Here is a 27,318-nt window from a genome sequence, read left to right as displayed (position 1 = left end):
GATCTGCTCTATTTTTGCACTCAAAACCTGATATAATTGCAACATATCTTGCAGTATTTAGTTCTCTTTGTTTATCCCCAAAAGAACACACTGGAGTAATTTCTGCAGAAGTAGTCTAGAATATATATATATGTATATGTATATGTATATGTATATGTATATGTATATGTATATGTATATATAGGTTTAGAAAACTTCTAAGTACGGCAACAGTGAGTAAAAAATATATGATCAGAATTACATTACAAATTTAATGATAATAAATTCCTTTATCAGCTGAGCTGTTCAAAAGGTGGATACTAGTACTACAAAAACAAAATAATACTTAAGGACGAAAATTTACTGTAAGATATCTGTAAGGTGTCATGAAAATCCTTCTTATTTTACTGCAGAAATGGAAAGAATGGGGTTGCCAGCGAGGAATTAAGATCTGAAGGAAGAAGAATCCTCTGTGTGTATGTCATACATATGCATCTTTAACCTGGTCACCGTGTTACTGCAAATGTCTAACTTTGCTCTTGTACAATCTAAATTTTCTCCTGTGCAATTGTTAGAACTACAAGGTGGAGGACTTACACTCTCAAGTATGCATCCCGAATGGTGACAGAGCAGCTGCTTATCCTGCTGATATATAGATATGTGTGTGTATTTTGTGTATAAAAGGTTGCAGTATAACAACACCCAGATACTACAGATAAATGTGGGTTTGAATGGTTTTAGGCAATGCATAGCCAAGAAGTAAATATGGCCTTTAAAGATAGCCTTAATTCAAATATATAAATATCAACAATGGAAAAAAATACCAATCAGAAACTACAAATTAAAAAACCAAACCAAAACACAAACACCAGCCTTGTCAAAATAAATCTTTTGCAAAGTAACTTGAAAGAAACTTACCTGCAAGGGGTTCCACTTCCCAGCCTTCCAGCACAGCACAAGGGAAAGGATAAACAGAGTAAGAGAGAGTTGGGTTTTTTTTAATCCAATTTCCCTAATGTAGTTTGGTTCAGTGTACCAGATCACAAAAAAAAAAGAGTGGAAGCACATATAAATGCAATCACTATGAAGAGTATCATTAACTTTTCTGACAATTGTTAGGAGTGGAAAAAAGTTTCCATGAAAGGAAAGAAGAGTTTACATAAAATAAGATGTGTTTTCAGTAGTGTGTTATGGATTAGGAAAAAAACAGTAACCAAAAAGTGACCTGTATGGATATTGTTAAAATAAAGTTAAAATCATGGATAAAGTTAAAATCATGAAACAGAACCATGCTGTCTTACCTTGCCCTTTGAAATAGCTTTGTAGGCTGTCTTTATGATTAGGTAAGACCAAAGACAGTGCAGAATTTGAAGAACCATAAGAAGCACATTCAAGACCCACAAGGCAGGAAAATTGCCCAGAGCTTCATACAGTTCAAACGATGTTGTGTTTAATATCCTAGAAGAGAGAGGGACAGAAATATAATAACACTTTCTTTAAGCCAACAAATTTCAAAGAAGACCTTTTTAAATCAAGATGACTAGTACTCGATTAGATGGGATTCACATGTGTAAGTTGGTTCTCACAGTAATACTGGCTTGGACTGAACATCACAGGTTTCTCCAGAGAGAAACAACACGAGAATACTGCTTTCAATATTTAACTTCATTTTGCAAACATTGCATACAGAAAATATAGATCCTCAGTGTGCATTTTTCCACTCCATCTATAAAGCTGGCAGGTGTTGGTTGACTCAAATAACTCCTTCCCTGATTAATTACAAAACTTACTTAATTCCATTTTTTAAAAATAAAGCTATTCCATCTCAGCTGCCTCCAGTACAGGTTTGGTACGCCCATATTAGCACAGGTAAGAGCATGCATGGGAACTGTTAAACTCCCATGCAATCCACATGCAGCACCATGTTCTTCAAACCACATTCCCAGGTTGTGACAGTGAGCTGCAACCTCTCCTGTGTTAAATGGCACAAACCTGTACCAAGAGCCAGGCAATGCTCCTTAGGTACTCCCATCTGAAGCCCTCTTTCCCAAAGCCAATCTCAAAGGATTTGTTTCAGTGTACACAACTAAGGATGTCTTTGTCCAGTTGGTATCAGCAATGAGAGTGAAGTGCTGTGTGGAACCGAAAACAGTCTGAGACTGTTCAATTAAAGTGAAACTTCAGTGGCACTTGAAAAATGACATGTGGGGCAGGATTCACCTTCTTTCGGGGTTTTCTAAGAATTGGGGTGTGTGAGTTTGGCTGTTTGGCTAAAATCTTATTTAGTGGAAACCTCAGCACCAACAGGATTCCAAGTTCAAAACAACCAACCAGTCAAGGGGCTTAATACTGGTTCTTGAACATCCTGGGTGCCTACAGTAACTACTAAGGTACTAGAAAGCTCTGGGGCCACTTTCTGCACAAAATCCAATTTGCACACCACGTGTGTACAATCAAGAGTGAAGTTTAGCAGTTACATAAAGGACAGGTGGCCAACAGGGCAGCAAGGGATGGGAGACCTTATTGCAGCCATTCAATACTTAAAGGGGGCTTATAGGAAAGATGGGGACAAACTTCTTAGTGGAACCTGTTGAGATACAACAGTGGGTAACAGTTTTAAGCTAAAACAGGTAGATTTAGATATAAAGATGAGGTTTTTTACACTGAGGGTGGTAAAACTCTGGAACAGGTTGCTCAGAGAGGTTGTAAACTCACCATCCCTGGAAACATTCGAAGTTGGGTTGGACAGGGCTCTTAACAACCTGATCTAGATGAATATGTCCTTGCTCACTGCCTGGGGGTTGGACTAGATGACATTTAAAGGTCCCTTGCAATCCAAATGATTCTATGATTTTAAGAAATTCAGTCAATTCTAGTCATTTGAAGCAAACGTTTGAGAATCAGCATTTCAAATGCAGGCAGTAACAGATGTTGTAACATGACTTCTGAAGCATTGTGAATACAGCACTAATTTTCTACCCAAATACTCTGCTGTAGCAGATGATTTCAACTTGGACCCCAGCTGTTGCCTGAGAGCAGACAGTAGAGAACAGACAATAGAAACAGTGGCATTTTTTGAGACAAATAATGATCTAGTAATGGCTGTTAATTAGGGGGAGAAAAATAAGGCAATATAAGGATTTGTCAACCTCCATCTATTTTCCCCGCTGGTGTAAAAATTCATTAAAATCTCCATTGGCTTTATGTCCTTTTTCTTTGTTTTAAATTAACTATCACCCGCTAGTCACTAGATGGCGCGTTTAACCCAGACAACGCCCGCGCAGCTCCTGGCACCAGCCGTGTCTCGGCCCCGATGTGGCGCTTAGTGCCATGGTCTAGTAACCACGGCAGTGTTGGCTCAAGGGTTGGACTTGATGATCTCAGAGGTCTTTTCCAGCACGATTGATTTTGTGATTCTATGATTCTAGGGCATGGCACTGGAGTCCCACACTTGTCTCAGTGGAGAAGTTACAGATACCGGTCTCAGCCTTTTAATAAGCAATCACATTTGCCACAATCCTTTACAACAACATAAAATCAGTTAAATTAATATTAATAAGAAGCATGTACAGATAGCAAACCCAGAACACAACATTCAGTGGTAATGATTTATGTGTATAACAGCATTGATCAAAAATCAATCAATGATTTCTAATCCACTGGCCTTAAATGCCTAATGGGCATTTCATAGTAAGTCTACCTTTTTATTTTGTGCCTTCTTACACTAAACTGCACATATGCTTCATGGTTTATTGAGAAGTTGATGTTTTATAACCTTATTATAAAGCTGTATTTTTACGTCTTCTGTTTATGGAGAGAACATTAGAAAAAGAAACTGTTTTCCAGTTTGCAAAGATCCCATCACATTATTGCTTCTGTCAGACAGAACTTTTCAGTCTCAGCTTTGTCTAATTTGTTCTGCCAATAGTAGCCCTACATGGCACAGCAATACCGCACTTTCCTGTTCAAGGAGACGCTCTCACGCATATCAAAACAGAACTCTAGTCAGCAATGTTTTACTTCACCAGCACTTATTGCAGTTCTAACCATTATATCAAATTCAAACTTGAAATTAACAACTCCTGTACATAAAGTTACCATTGTTTACACCCAACTGTCTTTATGTCTAAAATTTATAGCTCCAGAATTGTAGATGCAGTTTCTACAGGTTTCTGTTTATATTTTCATTCACTGGACCAAATTCATCTCTGGGGACATCCACAGAGGTCAAGCCAAAAAAGCAGCATTAGAGATGCAGATGTTCCGGTCTTGCAGAAGTCAGGAAGAAGGCAAGGCCAAAAAGAGTGCTTCTGGTACCCAAAGCAGTTTCATGTGCAAATGAGTCATCTAGTGTGTATTAGATATGGGAAATAAGCCTTCATTGAAAAAGCAGACCTCTTTCTAACCTGCTCATGTCTGGCAAACTAAGGACAGGATTGGAATTCTCCATTAAAGCTGCACGAAGGACCTCACTAATTGCTCAGCAATGTTAAGAGGGGTCAGTGATCTGCTAGATGTGCAGATAGAGCTAAGGCTATATCTAAGCACCTAGGGCTGAGCAGAAGCTGAGTGAAAAAATCAGAAAACGACAGAAAAAATGTAGTTAAGCAAATACACTCTCAGTATAAATCAATTATTTCATATTAAAAGTCTGAAATGGGGAAAAAATCCTGTAAGTTTATTAGGTGGAATACACAGAGAAATTCTACTTGTAGAGACTGAGGAAAGGGGGGAGGGAAGAAAGGCTAGACCATTTTTCATCAATTCCACTGCTAAAAATATTCAATGGAAGCGTTTTAACCAACCACACAAATAACAGGGACTGGAAAAAGCAGCATGAGAATGGATTACACAAAGGAGAAAGTGCCTATATGATGTATATGCAAATAAATCTTAGGTTCAAATACTCAGAAAAGCATTCAGGCCCTTAAATCTGCAAATATGCTTGCCAGAATTTTTCAAAGCTGTCCAGTAGTTAAATCCAAGCTTTTCATAATGAATGGTGTAAACTTTGGTTCTTGGGTATCTAACTTGAAACAGCTGGACTTGATCTCATAGTGGGAAATTACTTTAAGCTGCAAGTGCTCTACCTTTCTGAAACTTTTGGTCAGCATTTCTCAGATCTTTGCAATTTGAAACTAAATGTTAGCTTCTGTTTTTGAAAATAGGTTCTGGACTGTAGCAATTTTTCTGAGGCCCTGGAATAAATAATAGCTGGACAAAACAACACAATCTCATGGAAGGCATTCTTCCCTCATTAAATGCATCCCAAGTAGGGTTGTGCACCTGGCTGTGGGAAGCTCTCAGTTTAGCATTTTGATTTAAGTAGTGCGGCTGATGAAGGCAAACAAAAATAAATTCACCCCTTAAGATCCAATCTACTCTTACAGAAATCTGGTACTTTTTCAGGAACGTTGCCACAATAACTGAGCCACTGTGTGAGGTAATCCTGTACTTACTGTATTACCACTCTAATTGAACACTCAGAATAAAAATAACACATTTTCAACAACTACTAAACAATCAGCAGCAACACATCAACAGTAACATAGGTTTTTCTTCTACTGTCTAACCCTTTATCTAGCCAGTAAAGCAGTACTTGAGAGACTATCAGCAACAGACCCATACACTGACTCATTAAGATTACACTCCCTCCCCTCAACTTAGTGGGCCCAAGTCCAGGCTCTTGCACCAAGGATGAAAGGAGAACCTGGAGATGAAGGAAGAGAGATAATGAAAGAGAGGGATGGGTGTAAGAGTAAAAGGCTTATTTGTATTTGTCTGAGAACTGACAAAAATTTGCTGTGTTTCCTTCTGAAAGGACCCTGAGAGGAACAAAAAGAGATAAAGAAGGGGATCATGTGGAAAGAATAGACATTCTTCCACATAAGAAGGAAATTATTGATAAACTCTTCGGAATGAAGCATAGCAGAATGATGGGCACTATTATCACATCCAATGAGAGCAGAAGCTGTGCAGCTGAAATTAGTGCTACTGCAAGTTGCCTTAACTTCTGCAGCACTGGCCAGTGACCAACATACTGTACGTGAAACACACTGAAGTCATGTTGTTACCTCAGTACAGTAGTCTGAAGTCTCAAAGTATGACCAAGGATAGTACAATATGATACTAGCTGGTCTAAATAATTCAGAAGGAATGTCTTTATCTCCTTTACCTAGTGCATATTAAACAACAGTATTCTGTATTGCACCATAACCACCTGTACTGGGACATCCTTCAATACGGCATTCATGACAGAAAATGGGTAATTACATCTAGGTGGGTGTTAATGACATTCAGATCCTATTTAGCACAAGTAACCCAACAATACCACTGCCAGTAATGCTTCAAAGTTTCTGCTTTTTTTAAATTTTTCCTTAAAAAACCCAAAAACAATTACACTTACTTTTGCCCCAAAACATAGTCATTTGTTCTCTACTATACATAGTAAAAAATGACCAAGACCAAAGAACAAAGAGCCAGAAGTTCTAAATTCTGGATTTAGTTACATTAACTTATGTGATCCAAGAAATTTTCAAATTTCCTTACATCGTTCACTTTTTGTTAATGATGAGCACAAGGTACTGGTACATTCTGTTGGTCACATAAAGATGCTGGGAGAATTACCTTGTTTATAAAACACCATGGACTACTGCCTTAAAGGATATTCTAAAACTGACAAGTAAGAAAAAAATATCACTGCGATTTACATATAAATGAAGAGGCAGTGTAGTGTGAAAGCACACGTATGCACACATGTTGATCAGCCACAGTACATCAGCTACATTTCATCAGAAGTCAAGATTTATCTCTAGGATTCAGACCTTGATTGAAATCTAATAGGACTTCATATCCCAGGCTGTCCTAGTTACTTTTAATGACAATGCTACACAACAGACCTGACACACAGATATTTCTGCATGAGAGACTTCAGATGAGTTACACAACTTTTTACCTGAGAAGTGTATGGAATGATACACAAAATAGTCATTAAATTTAAGAAACTTTGGTCTGTAGCACTTCATGTACTGGAGTCTTCAAGCTGCAGCACAGCTAAGTATTTAATTATAGCAAATTCAGTACATAAAGAGCTGTACTTCATCTTCTGAGTTTCAGCTTGGCCAGCTGCTGTGTCTATATCACTGTTCTGCTCTGAACAGATGCTTCTTGGTTCTTGCTGAGTGGGAGAACAAGCTTGTTTCCCTTTTCAGATCCTGCTGCCTCTTATGTTTTCAGCCCTCCAGAGAAGGACTTAAGCTACTAAGCAGCACATGGCAAATACAAGAGGAGTAGCAGAGACCCACTGTGAACTGAGAAGAGTCAAATGAACCAGTCACCCACACAGAAGCAATGAAACAGGGAAAGAAGGACTGGGAAGACAGAGATGATCTTTTAACAGCATCTCAGGCTGATTCCTCAGATTGTTTGGTTGGTGATGCTCATTATCCTCTTCTTTTAGACAGCTGATGAAAGATCTCTGCAAAATGCAGCGACAGAAAGAATATAAACTCTTGAGTAACTCAGTATTCAGAGCGACATTAAACCCCCACACTTCAATTTTATTAGTGAGCTGAGCATCACGTGGCATTCTGGTCACCCATACCAGCCCCACATTAGAGGATTTCCTGACATGGTGCCAAATACAAGCTCAGCTGCTGTAGAGATGGGTGGCTCCTGTCCTAATACTAATTAGGAACAATACATCTTTGCAGAAATCACAGCCTGACACTTGAGACTGTGTTATTTTAAGCCCTGTGCAGATCAATAGGATTTCCAATTACTTATCTAAAATGATGGAGCAGGCAGGAAATTATTCATGTGTGATGTACAGTAGAAGAGACCATTCTGATCAAGCTGTCACTGGTTTCAGCTGTGCTTTTCACTCAGTTTGTTCTCATCAGCGGTTACTGCCCATTAAGCTGTTTCTGCAGCCACTGGTATGAATAGTAGTATTTACACTCTTGTGCATAGAAAAAAACTAAGAATAAAAGGTCAGAGACACCTTCACAATCCAAGCTCAAACCTCAGGAGAGTCTTTTAACAGATATCAGGATATGGAGGGAATTTATATTTCCTAGTAGAATGTAATTATACTCAGCAAAAGGTTGTATCAGAAATGTGTTATGGCAAAATGCATATGTAAAGGCCTGTGATAATACCACACAGGCACAAAGAAACTATGTTATGCTAACAATAACACTTCCAAATCTGAAAATCTCCAGGCATGCATAAAACTTTCATATGAGCAACAGAGAACACATATCAAGATCCATTTGCCTGGAGTTCATGTTATTCTTCAAGTAGGAAAAGCATTTGTTGTAAACTATAGGTTCCAATCTTGTCAGAGTATAAAAAATCCTTCCTCAGGCCTCTTTCTGTTGACTGAAAATAAGTGCAGTTGTGTTTAATGACACGCCATGGCAGATATTTTGGGGGTGAAAGATTACCCAAACTTTCTGTAAACACAGGAACAAAATAGAACTAGTTCAAAAGCCCACAAAGCATCACAGAACATCTGCATTCAGTTCTTTGCCTGGCACCCAGTGATTTTTAGGTGGCTTATTTACCATTAATAGTAGGGGTATCACACTTGGGATTCGTTGGCCTAGTTTTGAGAACATGCCCACATGCCCCTAGAGTAATATAAAATTTTTTAAATCCATTAAAATCATACAGCTTAAGGAAGTGTGGTGGCACAGTGTCTGCCAAGGACTCAGCTTTCAAACAGTGACTCAAGTATTATGGTCCTGTTGTGGATGGAGAGGAAAAACACCACCACCAAAAATCCAATCAACTTTACTTTGCTACAAAAAGCACCATAAGAATTTTCTCCACATCTGTGAAATCAGCTTTAAACAGTTTTCAGTTTAATTCAATTTTCTTAATAATGATCTCTACTGTCACATATTATGGGTCAAACTCTGCCATTGTGCAACACTGATAAAACCAATAGAATGTGCATGGTTACTCTGCTTACATGGGTGCTGGTTTTCTCCCAAAGTGTTTAGTCACAGTGACCTCCTCCTAGTTGAACACTAATGAGATCCTAACTGCATCATGGCTGTGGAACACGGTGTTCAAAAGTCATTTGCTATTTCAAGCTGGTAAGTTAACTTACTCCCATGCTTTTGTAGTGCTATGATTTTTACATCCCACATACATCAGAAGCTCACAGTGTTCTGCTTTTATACTGACTCTGTAGCACTACAAAATATGTGCCAGTAACAGCACAGATACATCCTGGTGCTACAGATACATCCTCTAAGAGAAAAGAAAAGTGGTTGAGAAGAGGCAGAATGTTTGCCCATGTCTGAACTACCTCCATCCACCTCAACTGTCACTCACTGTGGTACTACTGTACCAGCACAGCTTTTCCCTCCACAGAATGGGCAACTCTTAGAGGTGTACTTTGGGGCAAAGTTTCCTCACATCCCTCTCTTTTAGATAAAAATTCAGTCAAATTGAAAATTCCAATGGCCAGCCTTTTTCTTTCTCCCCTCCTTCCTGCAAGCGATGCAACTTCAGAGGAGACTTGGAGAACTTCAGCTGACTACAAAGCAAAAAAAAAGTGGCAAAAAAAGTGCCACATCGCAGGTATTGGTCCTGTTTTCAATTAGAGCACAGGTTTTAGAAAGGACATACTTCACAATAAAAGGAGGAAAAGGAGAACACTGACTGAAGTCTATCCTTGACAACAGAAAGCATTATTATAGCCACAGAGTACAGCCTGTAGAAAATAAAAATGAGGGTAAGAATCAGGTTTAGAAGTCTGATGAAATCCTTTTTCAAATAATTTCTTCCTATTGTGATCACATGAAAATCTTGAAAATGAAAACTGAGCAAATGCCACTTTTTGTTATTTACATTGCAAGCCTACAATGGTGAATGACACTTGTAACCTTTCCATTTCTTATAGCTTCGCTGTAAATAGTTAGGTCAGTATTAACCTGGCACTCCAAAAACTTCAGCTTTGCATCTTGTACAACTTCAGAGGCCTGAGTTCACAAATACAGTAAACAATCTGAGGACATAAAATAACCAGGCATTAGAAAGGACAACATCAGATAATGTTTTGTCAAAAGCAGATGGGATGACAATCTTCTATATGTTCTGCTAAAGAGCTAAGACAAGAGTTGTGAGTAAATTTATGGAGACTTAGTTAATTAAACCTTCTTTTTAATCCATAAATTGAAGTCTATGAGTTCTTCAAATACACTATCATTAGTTTGCCAAAACCTTTTTATTAAATGTTTTCAATAAACTGATTGATTATAAGTTGCTTGCTGAAACTACAAACAGACTGAAATATAAGCATATTAGATAATATTTGTTAGTCCTACAGCATCCACTCAATGACAGCATGAATAACATCAGGAATCAAGCACCAAAATCATAATTTATTCCTTCAGTAACTGCTCCCCACCAGCAACTTAAGGTTGTGCTCTGATTCAGACAATATTCTAAGTAAAATGAGCTCAGAACAGCGTCAGAAGAGATTTGTTATCTTAGTTAAAAAGTTATTTTACTGTAGAGCAATTAGAGATGTTTGGCTGTGTACACAATACTAGGCAGGCTAGAAAGGTTTTCAATTCAGCAAGAGTAGCTAAAACCATCACAAAACACTGTGTTCATTCAGAGTCCAGACAAGGTCTGGACAGTTGGGATTCATCTGGCTACCCACATTCTTACCATGCCAAGTAACTGATCAGTACTCTTGCTTTAACTACTGCCTACATATTGCTTTGACACAGTAGGGTGCTTTTAAGAGTAGGTTGGAGCTTTCTGTTTTACCAGTATCTTCAGAGGAATGACTCAGGATGACTCTGCTGGGGTCCACATGCTGTCTTCCCACACAATAGACATGCTCCAAGGGCCAAACAGGAGAAAATGTGTCAGGAAAAAAAACCAGTATGAAAGATGACAACTCAACTTCCCTGCATGTTAAGAGCTGCACAAAACCAGTCAATATCAGCTAAAGAACAACAAAGCTAAGAAAAACAAAGGTTCAGCAGATCTTTGCAGCAACTGCTGCTCATGAGGGTTCTGTGCTGCCCAATTTGTAACTCAAGCTGCAATTTTGCTCAGAGAGAAGCTGATTCCAGGATAGAGAACAGTAAAGAGACGGTGTAAACTGACAGTGTGGTATTACTGTTTGGAGACTCGGTGTGTTCATTAGCAGCATGGCTGTATCTCTCACTAGTATTGAACCAGCGATGAAACTCAGGAAGAGCTATTTGGTCAGTCATGCAGAGATGAAAGAAAGTCTGGTAATAAGTAACTAGAGTTCATTACAGCTCACCATGGAGAACAGAAGTTAATTTTAACTCATCAAGAATCATGCCATGCTTGTCTGGTTCAAGCAGATACTCATTGCCATGAAAAGGCAATTAGAAATCACACATGAGCCAGACCGTGTGTACTCTCAGGAGTTTTAAAAATGAAAGAATAACAAGGAATAAAGTTCTTCTTCCGAGAACTGGCATACCCATGCTTATATAGTATATGTTGGTACAAAAATCCCATTTAGCAACCATACATTACAGTTGACGAGGAGACATACACCTGAAAGCTTTGAAATTTTTCCATTTTTTTCCACAGAATCTTTCCGAACAGACTCACAAACAGAAGATCAGTTAAGACACACCTACTGACATCAAACAAGACCATACCAACTAACCAAAGTGGCTGACTGTCTGTCCTCATAGTTTTTAATGTGATACAATGTCTGGGCATTAACAATGTATGAAGAGATCAAGAACAGAAAGGCATACAGACTACCTGGATTATACCAAATTTGCCTAGGTGAGAATGTGGGGGACAGCATATGCAGAACACGACCTCTGTTCTTTATAATCAGTTTAAATCAGGTTTTCATTTAAATTTGTACAGTTAAGGCACTATTTTACATTTGTCAATGCATGTATGTAATACATGCATGCTGAGACCACGCAGGTCGCATGAATGCCCGTGCTGTTTGCTGCCTCCTCGCCCTGTGACAGCAGTACTTGTCAGCAACACTTCCCTGGAACCCACTGGGTTCTACCTCTCATACAATATAACTCATTATAAAAGTAATCAAAAGAAGTGAAAAACTCAGGAAAACCGCATACTAGTACTAGTCAGAGCAACTTGAAAGAACCTGAATTTACCCAGCTTGGTGCCTTCATCTGGTAAACATCAGCCTAGCTTTCCTGAGAGCCTTCTCATTCTCCTTTCAAATCCCAAAGCTACACTTTTACCTGCAGTTACTCTAAGCTATCTTTTAAAACAATGAACAGTTTAGTAAGCTTACATCTCCCTCCACACTGACCACCTTTCTTCCACTGAGGTTTATGGAAATACCCTGTTTCACAGTCACTCTGTGAAACCAGTTTCAGATACCAAACTCTTCACAGCATTGGGAGATTTATTCAAACTGCCCTGTCAAAAAATCATGTATTCTAGAAGAATAGGGGAAATAAGTGAGTAGTCTTGAGTCTCCTGTACAGCCCAAACTTGAGGAGTTTCATGGTTCTCACAAGAAGAACTCTGGAGTTAGCACTGAGCAAAGGAAGACTGGAAAATGCAGTACATCACCTTCTTCACTCACATCTCCTGGGATGGAAGATGCCTGTTAGTCTTCTCCACACCTCAAAAAATGATTAATAAATAGAATGAGCCCATGGAGTTTCCCTTCCTGGATATTGAAAGCTAAACAAAATAAAGCAAAAAGCAATCCATTCCTTTGTCAACGGAGAAAAGACTCTTTCTATCTAGCTACAGCAAAACCAAGCATTGGAGGCCTGGGGAAGAGGAATTGCAATGCTTATTTAAATAAAAAAAAGGCTTGAGGTAACTGCTTTGCCTAGCCTGATTAGACTAGCCAAGGGTCCACATAATTTCTGTTATTTTTTTTTGTTTGAGATTGCTTTCATTCTCCCTACGTTCCTCTATCACCTGAGAAGGCATCATGTTCCCCCTGACTCACTGAGAGTTTTGTTTTATGTTGTAATTTGCTAGAACAGTGATTATGTGCAAGTGGGAGAATTTCACAAGTAAAATGTCTTGTCAGTGAAAATAGCAGCTTTACTCCTACATTCACTTAGCAGCAGGAGGGAGAAAGTATCCTGGGGCTTTTGAATTATTGCTGAAATGAACTCCAGATGCCTGCAGAAAGACTGCTAAATATATACCTAATTGCCAGTTTCTTTTGTCTTAGCCCTGCTGTTAAACAACCTTCAAACAACAGCATTTGATACATTCTGAATTCTTTATTAGCACCTTTATGCAAAATTAAATGGCACTTGTGCAGAGCCGGAGCACAACAGCATGCCAGCGATTCGGAAGTGACGTCTCTTGAAGTATGTCTTGGGTGTTCACCTTCCTGCATGGGGGAAGTTTTCTTATAAATTACAGTTTTCCTTTTACATTACATGTACACTGATTTTATACCTCTCAGCTTTCATGATAGAAAAATTTGCATATTTATGTAATATTAATCAGGCACCAAATTTTGCTATTTCGAATTTTCAGCAAAGGAGAGCAAAACCATGCTTCCTGGCCTGCTCCTGGCCACTCCAGTGACTCATCTTTGCTGGCATGCAAGCTAACGAGCGTGAAGATATAGAATTGCTGTTTCATAGAGAAAAAGGATTTGGGAGAGACAAGCTCATAAATCCCATGCTTCATCCTTGCTAACTCTGACTCCCACATACATCGCCTACAGTACAGCTGAGAACTATGAAACTGCCTCTGGGTGTATGTAGGGGTAACCATTAGGAATATATACATCGAGGCCTTAGTTTGGAAATAAAACGGTCTTAAAAATCAAAGATCAACCACATTGAACCACGAGCATTTTCAAATAAATAAATGTATTTTTCATTGATTAAGGGAAGTGCTGGATTGGGCTGGGATAGACTTAGTTTTCTTCACAGTAGCTAGTACAGCGCTATGTTCTCGATTTGTGCTGAAAACAGGGTTGATAATTCCAGGATGTTTTCATTATTGCTGAGCAGGGCTTACACAGAGTCAAGGCCTTTTCTGCTCCTCACATTGCCCCACCAGTGAGGAGGCTGGGGGTGCACAAGGACTTGGGAGGGGATGCAGCTGGGACAGCTGCACCCAACAGGGATATCCCCACACCATATGGTGTCATGCTCAGCATATAAAACTGGGGGAGGAAGGAGGGCATGTTTGGAGTGACGGTGTTTGCATTCCAAAGTCACCGTTACCCATGGAGCCCTGCTGTCCTGGAGATGGCTGAACACCTGCCTGCCCATGGGAAGTGGTGGATGAATGCCGTGTTTGGCTTTGCTTGTGTGTACCACTTTTGCTTTACCTGTTGAACTGTTTTTATCTCAGCTCATGAGTTCTCTCACTTTTACTCTCCTGATTCTCTTCCCCACCCCACCGGGGAAAGTAAGTGAGCAGCTGCACCAGGCTTTGTAGCAGCTGGAGTTAAACTAGGAAAAGGGAGAGGAAAGACAGAGGATCACCAGTGTAACTACTTCACTCTCTGACACTGTGACACTGTGGCACTGTCAGCTGTTGCATTCCCCTTAAATAAACAATCCCTCTGCCTTCACTGCCTTCAAGAATCGATGCTGATCTTTTCCACTCCAGTGGCAAACCTCACCCATGGCTGTAACTTACTGCCCTCCTTAGCCCAACATTCAGTACCAAGGAAGCCAACATCAATAACAGAAGCCCTCTTCCCTTTTCCTCTTCCCCAGACCTACTTGCTTCTTTTTACCCTGCTTTCAGCACACTGGGCCAACTTCTACAGAGGAGGATTCAGACAAGGTTCTATTTAAGGTGGCATGGAAGTGCTGCTGTCACTAACATATACAGGAATGGATGGGCACATCCTGAACACCAGCACAAAATGCCACAGCTGTAAAGCAGCGCTCAAGTTTTGACACTTGCTAGATAACTTATTGCTGTGCTGGTAATCTCTTCTGGGACTCTGCCAGTCAGACAGCTTGAAGTGTGTATTAGAGACAGACTTCAGTTCTGTGATCCCTGATTCCCACTAGACATGTCAATGTTTAATTTATCATTTGCATAGTCCTAGCAATGGTTTCCTGCACAGTGTGACACTTTGCTGCAATACTTCACAGAAATCACTCCAGACAGCATAAACCTCCAGTTTTTGAGCTGCAGTTCCAGTTATAAACAGTGTTATTTAAAACACTTCAGGTTGAAAGTGTGGACTTTGCAAAATTTTACTACCATAGTAAGAATGTAAAGGATGGAAAATCTGGACCTTGCTGATTTTCAGATGTCTCAAAAGAAAAAAATACTGGGCAACTCCTTCTAGTTAAATGTGTAAAGACTCTAATGACCTCTTTCAAAATCATTCTGGAAAAGATTAATCTGCTCTTTGTTGATTATTCATCAAAGCAAGCACATAGCAGTGATTTGGTAAATTTGGTAAATTTTGTGTTTGAATAACAAAAAATTTCAAATCATTAGTTCTTTTTTGACATTTCAAATAATACAGAGTGAGGTTTAAATGCTAGAATCACAGCTAAACACATAAGACAGCTCACAGAATCACAGAATTGCTGAGTTTGGAAGGGACCTCTAGACATCATACTGTCCAACCACCCCTGGTGACCCCAACCAGGGTCACCTGTAGTAGGCTGTCCAGGACCACGGCTTTGGAGTATTTCCAAGAATGGAGACTCCACCATCTCTCTGGTCAACTTGTGCCAGTCCTCAGCCACTCTCACAGTGAATAAGTGGTATCCATAAACCCTCTGCATGCTTGAGCAAGGAGCTTGGTGGTAATCTCTCTAAACATACTCTGCAAAGAGTAAAATTTCTGGCATCTGTGGTGCTTCCCAAGAACAAAATTGTCACTGTTATTTTCTGATGCAATGACAGACACCTCTTACTTTCATAAGACACAAAGGAATACTGAGATTTGTGTTAGTTCTGTTCATACAAGAGAAGGGAAGGATCCAGAAGAGAAAAGAGCAATGCCAATGCCTTTTCTCAGCCCTCCTCATATATAGTGCACTGGTTTACAGAGAAACTTGAATGAGTTTCTACAGTGAAGTACATCAGTGTATTTCCTCATTAGCCAGCTGCTTTTTGGATGCTAAAAACTCTAGCTAAAGAATCAAACATCTGTGTTCCATTTGTGTGCATGCTTGTGTGTGTACCTAGAAGAGAGAGTATGTGCACATGCAAGCAGCTATCTTTGTCTGGGAAGAGGTGAGATTACAGTAACACCTGTATAACTACCTTACAGATATATGTATTACACAGCTTACACGTTCATAAAGTGTGCACTGAAAGCTATTGAGAATATCCTAGTCTCAAGCTTAACCTTTGGTCAGTGTTTTTGGTGACTAATATTTTAATTTTCCTCTAACTTCTTGTCAAGACAGCCAACCAACCGTTAACCTGAAGCTATGTTGTCTCCAACTCACTTCTACCTTAAAATCAGCAGAAGTCCTGTATGTTTCTTGTCCAGCACACAGTAAACACAATGGTATTCTAGCAAATAGGCCATTTGAGCACCTGGTTATGTCTCTTTGGTGCTTTGGAAAACAGAGTAATGTCAATGAATCATGTTCAATTACAACAGAGTTATTGCCAAGCTTGTTTGATGCTTAGCATTTGAGGACAATGATGTGCTTACTCACCATAAGGGATATATGCCAAGCCTACTGACAATGAAGACAACGGCAAATGTAAGGAACAGAAGGTCACTCAGTTTTTGACACTTGCAGTAATTTGCCATTTTGGCAGCCTGAAAAAGAAAGAATTGTCTTTTTACTTCTGTGAGGACAACTGAGTTTTCTCATGTATAAGCTGTAAGAGAAGAAAACAAATTTTTATGAAATGACTAACATTTTCATTGTGCCACCTCATAGTGATCTTGCAACACCTCTCTACTAAGCAGTTGGAAAATGTCTTTGAAGAAAAAACAAACCAGACTGCATAAAATCAGAATAAGTATCTAATTTCTTTATCCCCTATTCAATTTCCTTTTTGAGATCCTACAATTTCAGATTCACAAAACTCTTCTAAACCTTTTATTAAACCCCACTGCGTTTATGCTGTCCTTGTCCCCAGCCTCTTTACCTACCTGTCTCTCACCTTACCAGTATGCTCTACTTGCATTTTCAAAGTCCATCTACCTTCCATCTGCCCCATGCTCTCTGACATTCCAGCGGTCTCAATTCCTCTACTACACCCCATACCCTACTTTCTCCTAAAGCATCTCTTCTTCCTTTCTGGCCTATACAGAACAGTTCCCACCTCAAAGATTATACCACTCCTCTTCAAGTCTTTTTCAAAGGTTCTCCTCCCATCTCTTTCCAACTTTTCCTTTCCAGCTTGTTGCCTTATGCCTATTTTTATATGCTTCTCTCATTTATCTTAATGCAGGCTTCTGAGTCTTCCCCAGTGAAGAACTAATTACTCCTCACTAAAAACATAGATCTTCCCTGAAGTTTCTTTAGCCTCTTCTCCCTGAAGAAAATGGTACGTACAAGCAAGCTTGTTTTAAGACATCTCTGCTGCTTCCACAGTATTCATGTGCGTAAGCAGTTAATTATTTTTAAATAACATCTGTTTCAAGGCAGGGACAGTCTTTCTTCATACTTTCTGTCAAATGTATCCAGAGAGTCACTGCACAATGAAGTACATGAAGAGTCTGATTTTGTGTCCACTGAAGTTACCGGGAACCCTTTCAAAGCCCTCTCTGAGGGGACCCGTATTCAGCTCCCATATTGAGAAGATACTTGCGTAGACTTTCCAGAGGACTAAGAAGGAACAAAATTACCACAACTATGCATAGAGAATACTATTCTGAATGCAGAATTCAAACTAGAGAATCAAACAATCTGGATACCAAAACCAAACTGCACTTTTGGATGTTACCCAATTTCTGCAATGTTTCCACTAAAAACCTGAATACAAAGAATATTCCTCACTAACAGAAACCAAGTTAAGAAGCTCAAAAAACATGAGGAAAGCCACCAGTGCTCCAAAGAAAACATAACCCTTCTGAATCAGCCCTGGTGCTAGTTTCCTAGCAGTTTTTTACTCACAGACTGGTTTAAGGAAAAGAGAACATTTTGGTGCCAGCATGCAAAACAGAAGCATTACTAACTTCCTTGACTTTCGGATGATTCGAAGTTCACATAGGAATTCTGCATGTATTTCCATGGCAGCAGTGTAAAAAACTGTTTTCATAGTGCATGGAGCTGATATTGCTATAGCAACTTGTAGTTCTCAAAAACATCAGTTTTCAAGTAACAAATCTATAAATTATAGATTAAAAAAGACTACAGGAAAAAAAAGGGAAAGAATATGTTGTTGTTGGATGGAATTTTGCCACCTTAGACAATACAACACAATTTTCAGAGCTTAAAAACCGTAACTACAATTGAGTAACACAGCTCTTCCATATACTCTTGCTAGTCTGTCTGTTTAAATCCATGTGTTTTACAGCACAGCTTTTGCCTTAGTCTGAAGTTTCCGTTCCCTGCTCTTTTATAAAAGTATGTCAGCAGATAGTTGGGACCTGACAGAAAGGAATCAGGTTGAACTGTGACTACACACATGAGCAACTTCTCACATGTATAGACTAGCATTAAACTGCCACAATATCCATTAATAGAAGTTAAAAAGTCTCAAGGTCCCCAAATAGGTGGGATTTTAAGTGCTTCAACATGTTAGGTCACAGAGGTTTCAACCCACAAGCTGTACTGCAGTGCAAATATACCCAAGACCCCGTAAACAACTAGCTGGGAATCTGAAAGTTGCTTCTCAGAGGCCTAGATTTTAGTTTATGCTAACGTAATGGCTTCCTAGGCAAGCAAATTATGTTTGATATGACCTGCCATGGCTAGAATGCTTTGAATATCCAAGATAACTTTCACTCAGACCTAAAAAACCAGCTATAATTCCTGAAAATCCTGCTATGATTCTTCCATACTTACAAATGCCTTAACTCACCTCCAGGATTCCCACCAATTCACATTACTTTCTGCAATGAGAATAGCAAAAATGTTGCATTCCAGCTTTCCACTGGACATGTTTCATTATGAAATGGTAGGTGGAAAGAGTCTAGTGGCCTCCAGAAATAGCTTTTCATTTTTACAAATATGTAATAGTTAGAACAGGTCAGGTATACAACTGACCTATCATGGAAGGATATTTAACCAACTTCTTTTGCACTTTGATCATTTTTTTTCCTCTGCACTGACTTTCCTCTCAGTACCATCAGCAGTGTGTAAGAGTCCATCTCCTCTCATATGGCACCAGGGCTGTGCCCCACTGCCCTAGCAGAACTTCCAGTCATAACAGACTGAAAGAATTGACCAGAAAGACCACTGAAGTATGTGCCTCATGAGGAAGGGTATTTGATGAATGTTTGCAAATCACATGAGAATACCAGCAATTCCTCTTTGTCAGTGAATAAACAAAGGAATTGAGCAAAAATATGTATCTCACTGTATTCAAGGTAAGGTTTTAGCTAGCCTATTCTGGCTGCTCTCCACTGTTTTTATATTCCACAGACGCTGGTCTGATCTGGAATGAACATCTTCAAGTAAGTCCTTCTGGTGGTGAGAAAAGAGGAATGAAGAAAGTTTAGGTGAAGCCACAGTTAGCTACACACATTGCTAAAATAGAAAAATAAACTTGTAAAGATGCAATTATTTCTATCAGGACAAATCCACATTCTCTTTTGCTTTCTATCTCAGGCAGTCATGTGCCTTCTAGATTAAAAGAAGATTAAAAAATAAAACTAGATTTACAGTGGGATTTACTACTGAATCAGAATGGCATGATTTTGATTTTGCAATAGGTGACTCACACAGTGAGACTATATTCTCACATAATAGGATCCTTGCAGATACTTTAGTAAAAAATAATTTCAGACAAAATAGTTATTAACTTTGGCTTGATCCTGACGCAGAGTTCACAGATAACCCAACCCCAGCATCACCCAGAGCTGTTTAATAACTGATGCAGGTAAAGATGACATCATCTCTAAATTGCCACTATGGAAGTTACAGACCATTTTGACTTAAAAGAATTTCAATCATCCCTTTTTCTCCAAATCCAAATGCTTAATTGCGGCATTGGGATCCAGAGGCACGAGAACCTGGAAAATCAGAGGTCAGCTCACTGCCCATGCCCAAATAGCCACCACATTGTGTAACACACTGTGTCCAGCAAAGCACAGCAGAAACACGCTGTGACACCTTGATTCTTTTGCAGACAGGGTTATTGCTCCTCACCCCATGTCAGAGTGGTCAAGAACCAGGAGCTTCTATCCCACTGTTACCGCTTTCCAGATTTTGCAACTTTGAGTTTTTGATTTTACCATGTTGTAATTAAAATCTGTGTGTAATCCTCCCTGGCATACAATGCATTACCACTCTCTTCTCTGGACAAGCAACTTATCAAGGGATAAATCAGCCTTAAGTCAGAAACATGCATTGCTACAAGGGTAATACATTTAAGCAAATACACTATATTAATCACCATTACCATCTTGAACTGGACCCCTGCCTTAGGAAATACTTGTTTTGCATAGCAAAAAGATTCTACCTACTGACAGGATGACATACGTATTATCTCACCTCTAGAACAATATCAGACGCATCATGGAGACAAAAGATCAAAGTTCCCACTCGTGTCAGATTGGTTATATATGAGAAGGAAATCAGGGTGACTGCTAAAATGTGATGTGTACACATGATGCCAAAATCCTAGAGCAGCAAAAGTAAAGAAAAGAAACAAAAACCAAAAAACAATGAAGCAAACAGTCATATTCAGTACTCATATACAAAAATGGATGGATGTTTCTTACACCCAGCTTTATGGTTAAGTTATATAAAGATCCTACTACATAAGTGCTATGTATTTCATTTAGACTGAATAAAATAATCATTGTATTAACAAAATGTAAAATATTATTGAAAACTAGGCAATATCTACACTTCTCAGTTTATAGTAATTTAACCTAATAAACATTTGTGACTGAAGTTACTTTGAAAAGACATATGTACATACAAATCAAATTACACCATATATTTTATGCATTGCATATAAAAATATGCATAACCAAGTGCAAAATAATGCACTATTCACAAGAGATAAAACAGCTACAAAGAAACAAGAAATACATTTCCACTGCACTAGGACAACAGGCACCTGCCAAGCACAACTGAGAGCTTTCACTGAGCCAAGAATTCCAGATCCAGGTTTTTATTTGTTTTTAATGAAGGTGCTTTGTCTTCACACTGTAACAGGGTCAGAAAAGTCTTCAAATGAGCTGGTGCAGCTCCTCCTACTCAGTTCTAATCCCCTGCCTCCCAAATGATGCAGGTTAACTGGTCTCCAGGTCAGTAACTCTCAGTTATTTGGCCAGAAAGTAACTATTACTATTGAAAAATCAGGGAGCAGTGAAGCTTCTGTAACATCACATTCCCAGATACATGCCAAGGGGCAGACAAAGCAGAGGCAATGATCTACCTGCCTGGACTAGACTTCCAGACTGGTTAATGAGAGAATAGGACCTGCAGAGATGCGACTCTTCTCTGCAAGGCACTAAGTCAGTCAAAAAGAAGTCTTGCTGGCATTTGCTGAACTACCTGCATGGCTTTGAGAAAGTGATATCAAAACCCTTAAGGAAAGATCACAGACAACATTTAACTGGGGAGTTTCTCCATGCACCAGGTGCAATGTTAGTACCATAGCTCCTGGCAGATCTAGTGGCTCTCATACAGAGCTGTCTGAAGGGAGAGAGATCCAGGCAGTCAAAAGGAGCAGCTCCTCCAGGCAGCCTGCCTGCTCAGCATCGTGGGAGGTGGATTTGTCTTTCTGATAGCTTTCGTGGGCCAGTCCTACTGAGCTGTGGTAGTCTTCAGTTACAGGGCCCACAGCAGAGAAACTGAAACTGAGACCCTTTAGAGAGGCAACACCTGTTTTGCAAAGGGACTGAAGATACATGTGTTGAGCAGGGCCTTACAGAAAGTGTTGTGAGCTCCCACTAACACAGAATCAACTCTGGAAAAGCAGCAGCTACAGCTCCCGATTGCTCTGTCTCTTCAATACCAGGAAGAGTAACTGCACCATGTCCCCATGCCTCTCTCTTTGGGAATGCAGCAGGCATGTAGCATGTTTTTAAGGACATGCAGTGCCACTGCCTCTTAGTACCAGCACTTGTTTTCACTGCAATGTTCACCTGGAGTGAACAAACGTGCAGCTTGAGCAGTGTCACTGACTGAAGAGGGACAGGACCTGCTCCCAGCCTCTATCGCTCTATGTTTAATGTTATGAGGTGCTACAAGACCCTATTTCATACTCATCTATGGGCACTCCCAGTAACTCCAACACAAAGCTGAGGGAGGCCAGGAGGGCATGGAAGGCAGGGGAAAGGGAGAAAAGAAATAAAAAGAAGACTAAAAGAGGGAACCATATCCTAGTTTAGTATACTCCCAACATTTCTCAGCCGGATTATTTGGTCCCCAGCACTATGGAGCACAATTAAATACATTCAGCAGTCATATCAAGGTATTGCTTTGAAACTATTTTCTTCAAGCACACTGAAGAAAAAGTGAATTAAAGGCTGTTTCCCTTTCTGAGTGTCCTATGGGAAAGCAAGGGTCTGGCATCTTAGTCATTTCAGTAACTACAAACCCACACATGGAGACCATTTCACCATACAATAATAAAAAGGGCAAAGCACCTACCTTATTCCATGGGATCAGAAGTAAGCTACTAGCATTGCCCTATGGCCATACTGCAAACTAGCTCTTTACCTTCTTTAGCTGTAAATACTATGGCACTGTTCTTAATTTTCCTTCTAACTGCAATTATGTTAGCACATGGGTAGTCCAAACGGGGCAAGAAGTCAAGTAGAAAATCTCCTCTGTTTTCATAGCTGACACATCCATGTTCTACAAATACAAGATTTCTAGTCCCTCTTGGGTATTTTCAAGGCATTCCTGACAATATGGATTATTCCTAAGCAATCTTAATGCTCTTGGGCAGCAGTCTTCTGCACTTCTTACAGAAATGCTGTCCAAGGAACTCCTCTAATAATGTTTCTTAAAAGAGACAGTTATCTGACTCTGCCAGCTCTGAAACAGACATGCCGGATTGACCTACTGAAAACTGTTAGAAAAAAGTAGCAATGAGATAAATAAAACTACTTTCATTATTGTAGTACTTTCTTTCCTGTTTGTGACATTTCTTTAATTAATTAAAGTCATTATAAAGTCATTAATTCATACAATGCTTTGAAGATGCTACCTGTTAGATTTTATTTACACATAAGAGTAATTACAGAATATGCTGAGTTGGAAGGGGTGAATCCACAAGGATCATTGAGCCCAACCCTTGGCCCTGCAGAGGACCACCCCCAAGAGTCACACTATGTGCCCAAGAGTGTTGTCCAAACGCTTCTTGAACTCTGTCAGGCTTGGTGCTGTGACCACTTCCCTGGGGAGCCTGTTCCAGTGCCCAACCATCTTCTGGATGAAGAACCTTTTTCTAAAATCCAACCTAAACCTCCCCTGACACAACTTCAGGCCATTCCCTCTGGTCCTGTCACTGGTCACCACAGAGCAGAGATCAGAGTCTCCTCTTCCCCTCACAAGAAAGTTGTAGACTACAATGAGGTGTCCCCTCAGTCTCCTCCAGGCTGAACAGACCAAGTGCCCTCAGCCACTCCTCATACGGCTTCTCCTCATAGGCCCTCCACCATCTTCGTTGCCCTCCTTGGGATGCTCTCTAAGAGCTTAATATCTTTTGTGACCAAAACTGCACATGAACACATAGATACTAATGGTACTTGTGATCCCAGCTTACTCCAGTACTTTCACCCAAACAGAGCAGAAGAGCAGCTGTACAGGAATGGGCTATTTTTTTTTTTTTATGTAGTTCAAATAATATGCGTGTTTGTGAAAGTTGTATTTATTTACAGCAGATTTGTAGCCTCCTGAAAGCTGTCATGTGCCTATGTCATGAAAATATGTGGCTAAGAATAGGAGAAAGAATCTATTCCTGACACCATCAGTTGGAAGAACACAGGGCAGACAGCAGAGAAACCCCACAGCTCTTAACCTGTAGACAAGCCCTCTGGAATCAAGGCTTCTGCCACCCACATTTGTTTAACATGTCACACTCACTGACTAAACTGCCAAGTGGCTATGGAGTATTAGTGCCACTGAAGGGCAAAACATCATCTTTATGGCTTATATTATAGATCAACAAGGAAAGGGAAAGGTTTGTAAAATGTACGCTATCTAAATTGCTTCCACTGAGCCAAAAGAAATCAGCTCTGTGTCTCATTTTTTACTGAGTTTGAAGAAAGAGATCTAGCAAAATATAGCATAAATTTAGCAAAGTATAGCATAAACTTTACAGAATCAAAATGGAATATTCAAGAAAATTAGCAGTTACAGATTATTTTATTTTGGGAATGAGTGAACTTTTTTTTTTTAATAAAAAAGAAGCTCTAGAAATTGCCAAATGTTTGGAACTAAAAGATGTGAATACACAGAAAGATCTCCTAGATCTTCTACAAACCTGTTAAAACACTCGATAGAAATTTTACACATTACTTTAAATGCACCTGTCAAATATTTTTATGTAAACAATACTTCTGGTAACCAGAAAGCATGTAAATAAGCCTCACTGCTTTTAAAACTCGTCAGGTTCTTGTGAGACTAACCAAGTTTCCTGATCTAATTTTTTCCTGTCTTTTACAAAACAGGAGTATGGGAAGCTGGCCAGAGATGATACTAGGTTGCAGCCTTTGAAAATTAACACCTTTAAGGATAGAATATCATTATAACAACATAACAGATATTTATGAAGCAAACAATATGCCATTATAAAACTGTAAAAGTTAAGCTACTCAGTTCACTGCCTTAATGCCAATAGTAGGTATGTGCAATGGCCTGGTTTGCTCATACCTCTCCAGTCAGTGAAAGATAATCTGGTGGAATTTAAAACACCTGAATAAAGAGGTATTTGAAAGTCTGAAAAACAACTGGAAGTCATTTTGAAGTCATCAATTTACTATTGGAGAAGAATAAAATGGAGATGGAAAACAGCAAATACATTTTTCTTGAGCTACAGCAAGTAAAAGACCAATGCTGGAGTTAGGCCAGTGCTGAGTGCTGGTGCTTTCAGTGAGGACCCACTGCAGCTCTCCTTCAGGGAAACCCAACTACATGAAAGGCTGAATTCCTGCAGTGCACAAAGCTGCCAGGGCACCTTTGACCATCCCAGAATACAAAGCAGACACTTCTGCTGAATTTAAAGTACCTAAAATGATAACCAAGACTTAGATAAAAGTAATCCTTTCACTGTAACATGAAAACATCAACAGGTTTCTCCAGCTGAGAACTGTTAATCTACTCTGTATAAGCCACTGTGAAATATTACAATAGCATCTGATATTAGCTGGCAAATTTCCTGCGTCGTCTTGTTAAATAGATCCTTATTTCATATGGGCACCATTTCACACATTGCATATTGGGTGCATTATGCAGTTTCCACATTATTTTAAACTAAACCTTCTCTTTAAAAGAGAACTATTATGATGTTGCAAGGGGTGGTGTCTCTGTCAAGCTTGTACCTCTTTTTGTCAACTACTATAAGCCTTTAGTGCTAACATTTTTCAGCTCAGTGGGTTTCCCTGACAGCTTGCACTTGCCCCTGGGCACAGAGCAGTTTTACTGTGTGACATCAGGGCATTTCTACAATCCAATCTTCCTAGTTATCAATTTCGCTTACACTACAAAAAGAACTGTCCCTTCAGTCCAAACTGGTCAGTGATTTAATGCATTATTTGCTTATAAATACGGCACCTCCACTGTCTCCTGCAGGTTGCTTCTAAGGAAAGGCTTTTGACTTGCTGTCACTGCACTGCAGATGCTGTTTTCCTGCTCTCTGCTGGACACTGCATGTTCTCAGACACGGCAGACGCATGGGACATGCTTGGATCTGATGCTCTAGCACCAGATCCAAGTGCTCTGGTTCAAGCACTGCATATCTGTGGCAGGGGTGTTACTCAGCTGTTAGCCATCCACTTCCCCACCTTCATCTTCCATTCTATTTCCACAGCAGGTTGCTGTAAAGTCCTCCTGATAACAAGTCACTTATATATAACTAAGAAATAGACTTGGCACCTGCAGCTTAGGTATACTAGTCAATATTACTCTTGATTTAAATTCATCTGCATTATCATACAACTCTGTTGTGCACTGTTTTTCTGTATCTCTGGTTTTTGAACCAGTGAAGTTTCACTCATTTCAAAGCCATTATTTAACAGAATGTTTAGCATCTACAGACTATGCAAACAAGAGACTTACATGTATTCATCATATATTGGTTGCTTTATTTACAATTTACCCTCCTATAAGGATTTAAATTTTTTAGATGCTTTCTTGAGATTTTTACTTCCGCAGGAATTTGGAAATCCAGATAGAGGGGGGTGTTTCTATATACATAGATGTGGCACAAGACTCTCAGGAGCACATTGTGGTTCCAAATAGCAGATAAATTTATTAAAGACATGCTGGATTCTCATTTAGTCTTTTCAGAGTTATGGTCCTGCTAAAATTCTAATAAACAGGGATTTTTCCATTAGCATAGCCTACAATCATTTAATTAAATGCCAGCTGAAGGAAGAACATAACAATATTATAAAATCCTTCCAAATGTTTTAAAAATGTAATTTTGAAACATTAAAACCCCCTGCAAGAATATCTCAATGGACTGTTATTACCGAATAACTGTTGTGCTGCCTGTTCTGCTATGGACTAGGATTCTCCTTGGAGGAGAGAACTTGGAATATGGAATGGGTTACTCATGATTCTGGAAAAATGTTTTTATTTGGCCAGAGTTTTATCTTTTTTCATTAATAGCCCTTTAATAGCAATGTTCCGCTACTTGAAATTTCATAACCATAACGGTAAAATGAAACCTAAAATTACTTTTTAGTATTACATATATCCTGTTTTTACCATCCCTTTGTAGAAAAAATTGAAACCCCTCATAGATCTTAACCAAGTGATACTATGGATTTATGAGGCAGTCTTGCTCTGTCATTGATATTTAATCATTTCATTCTTAGGAGAAACAGTACATCTACTAGATACTATATGTTCAATTCCATTCAAGTCACTGTATAAGAGCAGAAGGTTTTTCTAGCTGCTGCTATTTGCCCTTCAATATTTGATTGTTCCAGGCTTTTCTTCTCATGTGCAGGAAAAACCCACATCATAGTAACAAGGAACAGAGTAAGACAAACACTTCAACACCAATTTCTCAGTGAGTAATATCTGCAAGAAGTAGAGACTAGAAACT

At 39.3% G+C, this 27,318-nt stretch overlaps 1 protein-coding gene across 1 annotated transcript in view; it reads right to left on the bottom strand.

Annotated features, from left to right (window-relative positions):
* CERS6 (ceramide synthase 6) overlaps positions 1-27,318 on the bottom strand; it is a 109,347-nt gene that overhangs the window by 2,944 nt on the left and 79,085 nt on the right. Inside the window, exons 7-10 of the mRNA XM_027733724.2 lie at positions 20,574-20,702; positions 16,617-16,723; positions 1,281-1,437; positions 898-921 (exon numbers count right to left, since the gene is read on the bottom strand). Of these exons, the coding sequence (XP_027589525.1) occupies positions 898-921; positions 1,281-1,437; positions 16,617-16,723; positions 20,574-20,702 (417 nt within the window). The remainder of the gene's footprint in view (positions 1-897; positions 922-1,280; positions 1,438-16,616; positions 16,724-20,573; positions 20,703-27,318) is intronic.

Source organism: Pipra filicauda, unplaced genomic scaffold, assembly GCF_003945595.2.
Source record: "Pipra filicauda isolate LSUMZ 115617 unplaced genomic scaffold, ASM394559v2 scaffold5_size6683894_pilon, whole genome shotgun sequence".
NCBI lineage: Eukaryota > Metazoa > Chordata > Aves > Passeriformes > Pipridae > Pipra > Pipra filicauda.
This window is presented reverse-complemented; position numbering and strand designations above follow the sequence as displayed.